Source organism: Gastrolobium bilobum, unplaced genomic scaffold, assembly GCF_033153095.1.
Source record: "Gastrolobium bilobum isolate Gb01-03AN ecotype WA unplaced genomic scaffold, APGP_CSIRO_Gbil_v1 utg2122, whole genome shotgun sequence".
Lineage (NCBI taxonomy): Eukaryota > Viridiplantae > Streptophyta > Magnoliopsida > Fabales > Fabaceae > Gastrolobium > Gastrolobium bilobum.
The window spans coordinates 1,001,897-1,007,962 of record NW_026897715.1 but is presented as its reverse complement, the minus strand read 5'-3'; the positions used below and the strand labels follow the sequence as shown (position 1 = coordinate 1,007,962).

The following is a 6,066-nucleotide window of genomic DNA, read 5'->3' as shown; positions in this document are numbered from 1 at the left end:
TTTGATTGTTAGTAAATTTATCTCCCAATTCGATAGAAGTATCCAAATTGGGATCATGGATTTTTTTTTCTCCAATTGGACTTCTTCCCTTAACTCTTTATTTTATCAGAGTGTGTTTTTAAATTGCAAAATTTTCTATAAACGCAATTCATCCCTGGGAGCAACAAAACCATCTTAAGAGATAATGCTAGGACATACAAGCAAACTAGTTTTTTTTTTTTAAAAAAAAAAACTAGAGCCAGCTGAGCTCCAACATATTTATCGAAATAAGAACTTCACCAGTACTTGAACAGATTTATCGAACAAATAATAGAATTTGGAAAGATATCCGATTCTGTACACACCCCAATATTTTGGGTTCTGTTCTTAGCAATAACACCGGCCTTCATACACAAACAATACCTATCCTTCTACAAACAAAAGCCGACCAAAAACCAAAGCATATGAAAAAAAATAAAAAAAATAAATGTGCAAACCCCTTTGCAATGCTCATCTGAGGTAGGCAAATTCAAGAATCTAAAAAGCTATGGAAATAAATAAATAAATAAATACTAACACTTTATACATCCCGGTAACCCACTGATTCTCAATAAGAATCCGTGATTGGGTCATGACTGCTGTTACCCTCAGCTCTCTTCTCTAGAACCCTGAATCTCACTCCTGTCTGTGTCAGAATATTCCTTCTGGGATTCAATTTCTGCACTACCCCCTCTATTTCTTCGGTGCCTTCGGTCCTGAAAAATGAATGAGATCAAAAGTCAGCCTAAAAACATATGATAAAACCATACATTAGGCAAGATGAATTACACACTTCATTAGAGGAGTTACAAGCCACGGTAGTTTGGCTTGGCAGTTGGAACAAAAAACATTAGTAAGCTTTTTGATGATTTTTACTATTTATTACCTAACACAGGAAAGGAAAATAAACAAAACAACATTGAGTGTATTCGTGATAAGTAGAGGGCAGCAGAAACAACTAAAAAGGTGACAAAAAGGTTGGAGGACTTAAAATCATGACAAAATGGGGAAAACAAACCTCTCTTGGTAAAGGGTATTCCTCTGACTCCAGCATACGTACAACTTGGCCCATCTTGGGCCTTTTCTCAGAATCTGGATCTACGCATCTTAAAGCAGTTAAGAGTGCCCTTTTTAAAGCTCTGGTTGATGGCTTCACCTCAACGTTTGGGTCCACCACTTCTTCTGATCTCCTGTTTCCAACCATCATCTTCAACCAATCAACCAGATTCACCTGAGAGCATTGCAGTTTCACGGAACAGGTCGGTCAAAACTCTTGATCAAAAGTTGTCATGTAGATATAAGTAACTAAAAACACACAATTCTCGTTAACAATAGAGTAAAAGGTCCTGAAGCGGGATATTTATAGTCTTCAACAGAAACTAATCCTCTTATAATTATCGCAGGTGCCAGGCCAGAGTTCATATACTGTCTAGTTAAACTGGACGTGATCATGAACTTTTCAAATTATATCCAAAATTTTGAGGAGCCCAACTGTCTATCATGTTAGAGCATTTTCAACTTTAGGATGTTTTATATTTGGCAGGGTAACGAATTTAGCTTCGTAGGAGGGTATACCTCATAGTAATAATAATATAAGTAGAACAGTGAGAAATTCTTAGGTGCTCCCAAAGAAAAAAAGAAAAAAAGTTACAGTAATGTATCATTCAATGTATGCCATCTCATCTGTAACATTCAAAATGTTGTTAAAGTGGAAGACAGCAATGACCCTCAAAGCTGAGGTAGTGAATAGTATAGAGAAGGAACTTTTTCATGTTCAAGGAGAACCTAAGAATTTCTCGTAGAATAGTTATTACATTAAAGAACGTGCAAAGAAGATAGTCACTAGCATTGTTGAGAATGTCAGTGCTATTTGTGTCTCCTGATTTTTGAAGGGGACGAGATAGGAATAGACCAACCCTACAGGTGTATTCTAGGAAAGGTCCTAGGAAATCCGGACCATCCCAAGTGTGCATAATAAATGAAGGGATTTCATTATGGGTGATTCGGTATTTAATTATGGGTATCATCATTATGGGTGATACTGTACTAATGGGTATCAATCATTAGTGATTTTATATTAATTATGGGCATCAATCATTATGAGTGAGTCAGTATTAATAGTATCAATCAGGCCCTTCCTAAACTACACCTGTATGGTTGGTGTATTCCTATTCCAACTTGCAATTTTGATCCACCCAATAGTGTGTGCCCTATAACCTCCCCTTCTCTCATATTTATCACAGATTCCCCATTAATATGGAATCGCCCATAATGATTTATACACATAATTAATACAAAATCACTTCATGATATATACCAATCAATACAGAATCACCCATAATTAATATTGAATAACCAATAATAAAATCCCCTCACTTATTATGCACTCTCAACATCAGAAGGGCCTAAACCCCTACGGCCCTTCCTAGAATACACCCTTAGTGTTGCTGTATTCCTATTATGTCACTTCAGAAGCAAATATTAACTTTAACTCCTATTACTGTTTTAACAAGTAGTCAATTAATTTTTAACCATAATGTACCAATGATTTTCTTTTATTCATTATTTTGGAGAAAATAATTAGAGATCATACATCATTCATACAGTAGAAGTTGAAAACAGAATGGTATATATTTTCATATGAATAAATATATTGTTAAAAGCATCTATCCATTAATGCAGAACCACTCCTAAACATTGATACCCATAATTAGTACCGAATCACCCATGATAAAATCTATCCGCCTATTATGCACACTCAGTAAGGGAAGGATCTAATCCCCTATGGCCATTCCTAGAATACACCTGTAGGGTTGGTGTATTCCTATCAGGTAGCTTCAGAAGTGAAGATTAACTTTAACTCCTATGGCTGTTTTAGCAAGTAGTCAATTAATTTTTAACCATAATGTCCCAATGATTTTCTTTTCTTTAGCATTGGGAGAAAAAAATTAGAGATCATCGATCGTTCATGCAGCAGACAATTGAAAAGAGAATGGCATATATTTTTCATGTGTATAGATATGTTGTTAAAAACGTCTAGCTAGGAGAATTACGGCAATTTTTTGGGCAACATCCGGCTTGAAGTTGACTGGCAAAAGATAGAAGTGTTTTATATCTAAAACACATGTTAAGATTAGCAGCAAATACACAGCACAACTATGCAAATTCTTTATTACTGCAATTGGTGAAAACAAACACACATACTTCAAGCTGGATGTTGAGCCCAAGATAAAAATAAGTTTTCTCACTTCATTTGTTGGCCGACCATAGTCAACTGGATCTCTTCCAGTAATTCCTTCCAATAGCAAAACACCAAAGCTATAAACATCACTCTTTTCATTTAGAAGGCCAGTATTTGCATATTCAGGAGCCACGTATCTGAGAAATATATAGAGCAAAAAAGAATATAAGAACATATTTTCTTATGAAAGTTTAACAATATTGAGCATGGGAAAAGTTCATCACTCGAAAGGGCAGAGCATAAAATACTGACCCAAAGGTTCCCATAACTCGCGTAGTGACATGACTTTTCCCAGCACCCAATAACTTGGCCAGGCCAAAATCAGAAACCTTGGCATTGAAGTCATCATCAATTAATATGTTGCTTGACTTGATATCTCGGTGCACCACCTTGGGCTCAATTGCTTCATGTAAATATGCAAGCCTGAAACAAGTATATTGCTTTATATGAGGGACTAAGAAAACCAAAAGAAGCAGAGATGCAGATACTCACGCTTTGGCTGTGCCAAGGAGAATCTTTATACGTGCTTCCCAGGTAAGATATCCATGGTGTCGCATAGCTCCATGAAGCCATTGCTCCAAGTTTCCATTATTGACATACTCATAGACTAACATCCTGAAAATATACCCCACATAGGATCAGATATGTTCAGTGAACCTGAGATTGACCTCACCATCAGGTAGCAAATTAATGACAGTGCAATTCATACCACGATTACCATTTATTCAGGCAACAATTATTTAAATTATCTAAACAGGACATTTGAGATCACAAATGTGGAGATGGGACTATACAGTAATTGAGAATTGGGGTACCTGTGAGTTCCCTCAATGCAGTATCCCAAAAGGCGAACCAAGTTTTTGTGTCGGACATGGCCAATAGCTTCAACTTCCACTCTAAATTCTTTCTCTGCTTGACCACTGCTAAACAAAAATGCTTAAGAGTTCAATTTTCAGCAGAATTGAGAGGAATTAGAACAAAACAATTAAGGTAACTAGCCTGGACATTGTACTAAAACTCACATGTTATTGAGTATCTTTTTAACTGCCACTGGAGTCCCATTGACCAACTGTCCCCGATAAACAATTCCATACCCACCTTCACCAAGGACATTTTCTTTGGAAAAACGGTTTGTAGCAAGTTCAAGATCCCTCAAGGTAAACCAGTGACCCCAACCCAAGTGAGAAAATTCTGGAAGACCAGACAGAGGTGAAGGAGCTGTTATAGGGTATGAAGAAGAGTGCCTATACACTGTAACCGTGCCAGAGCTACCTTCTTCTCCTGATTGTGACTGTGACCCACCTCCATCTTTCTCTACTTGATGAAATGAATCGGAATGACTGCTTCTATCCCCATTCTTCATTTTCCCCACACCTAAATGAACCATGACTTTGTCTGATTCCTTGTCACTGGATTTATCATGAATGGTAAGAAGTATTCCATCACGAGGACTAAATCCATTGGTTGACACTTGCTCAACCCGCACTTCCTTGATTTCCTTTGACACACTTGGTATTTGACTAAGAGGAACCTTTTCCTTGGCTTTTCTAGATTTCTTCCTTGAAGTAAGGCAAAGTGAGAGCGCAGAGAGGATGACAATAATAGACAATCCAACTGCAATTCCAATTACTTCCCAAACCTTGAGACCAAAAATTGGAGTTTTCTTCGATAATTCAGCATTCAGATTAGAACCCATTTCTTAGAAAGCCTTGATACCTACCTTCAATATGTAATACAAAATAAAAGATAAGCAATTAAATCATACAACTACACATATTCATCAAACACTTGTGTATTAAACAGATTGGAAGGACAAGGTACGAGGAAACACAAACATGAGATTAAAATTAACTCAATGAAAACAAAATACACAAACAAGCTATAAAACATTCATAGTCTTACTCTTTACCTATATACACACATAAAGTGACAACCCTCAAATCCCAGATCTCAGAAATAGCCCCATCATAAACTAAGAGGCTCAAACAGTGGAACAAACTGAAAAGGCCAGATCTTTGAGACCCCCCGAATCTAGAGAGGTGTCAGCAAAAGCAACTATGCCTAAATAGGTGAAAATACAAATCCTATGTCTATGTGGGTTTAGTGGGGAGTGGAAAATGTGAGTGTAAATCTAAGCTGGGATAGAGCTATCTGAAGAACAAAAAAACACAAAGAAAAGGTGGTGGGTGTGGTCGTGGTCGAGACAGAAGGAGATGGATTAGAAATGTGAGTGATGATAAAGAGGAAGGGACAGAGTTATCAGTGGTAGGTGATGAGTTTTAGAATAGATGCCTTACAACGCATGCATATGCTTATAGTTATAAACATCCATTTTCATTATCGAATTCGGTAATGTAAGGTAAGGTAAGGTCCTCTTCCTCTTCGGATTTCCCTCATCTCTCATCAACCTCACTTATTATCCCTAATCAAGGGAATTATTTGTTTAAGGGATTCTTTTTTTTTTTCTTTATTCTTTTTTTTACTTTTATTGATAATTCATTCTAACAATGTTATCTTGTTTTGAATTTATTTTTTATTTTTAAAATATATTTTCAAGATTGTTCAATTGCAATCTGTATTTTGTATCATTTGACCCATCTTTTGTATCATGGATTTATCGAAACGTAAAACACAAAAATATAAAATAATTTAAAAATATATAATATAATTAATATCATATAAATTCAAATTCCAAAAAATCGTTCAATGGTTTTGATTGGATTTGCTAGGAAGCTTATAGCTTGTGAATGATTTTCAAAATCAAAATCTGTGCTAAATTTTTTTGACTTGGCAAGGCTAAAGCAAAA

At 36.0% G+C, this 6,066-nt stretch overlaps 1 protein-coding gene across 1 annotated transcript; it reads right to left on the bottom strand.

Moving 5' to 3' along the window:
* Window positions 1-348: 348 nt before the first annotated feature.
* Window positions 349-5,614, bottom strand: LOC133309511 (probable receptor-like protein kinase At5g18500). The gene is made up of 8 exons (XM_061510293.1): window positions 5,169-5,614; window positions 4,282-4,979; window positions 4,075-4,179; window positions 3,752-3,874; window positions 3,512-3,682; window positions 3,267-3,396; window positions 1,037-1,249; window positions 349-734 (listed from the first exon to the last, which is right to left on the bottom strand). The coding sequence occupies exons 2-8, from the start codon at window positions 4,953-4,955 to the stop codon at window positions 627-629; spliced, it is 1,524 nt and encodes a 507-aa protein (XP_061366277.1). The 5' UTR covers window positions 4,956-4,979; window positions 5,169-5,614; the 3' UTR covers window positions 349-626.
* Window positions 5,615-6,066: the final 452 nt, after the last annotated feature.

Coding starts and splice junctions, on each gene's coding strand:
- LOC133309511 (XM_061510293.1), bottom strand. CDS start 4,955: ATGGGTTCTAATCTGAATGCTGAATTATCGAAGAAAACTCCAATTTTT. Junction 3,683..3,751: donor CTCCTTGGCACAGCCAAAGC/GTGAGTATCTGC, acceptor TACTTGTTTCAG/GCTTGCATATTTACATGAAG. Junction 3,397..3,511: donor CGAGTTATGGGAACCTTTGG/GTCAGTATTTTA, acceptor TATATTTCTCAG/ATACGTGGCTCCTGAATATG.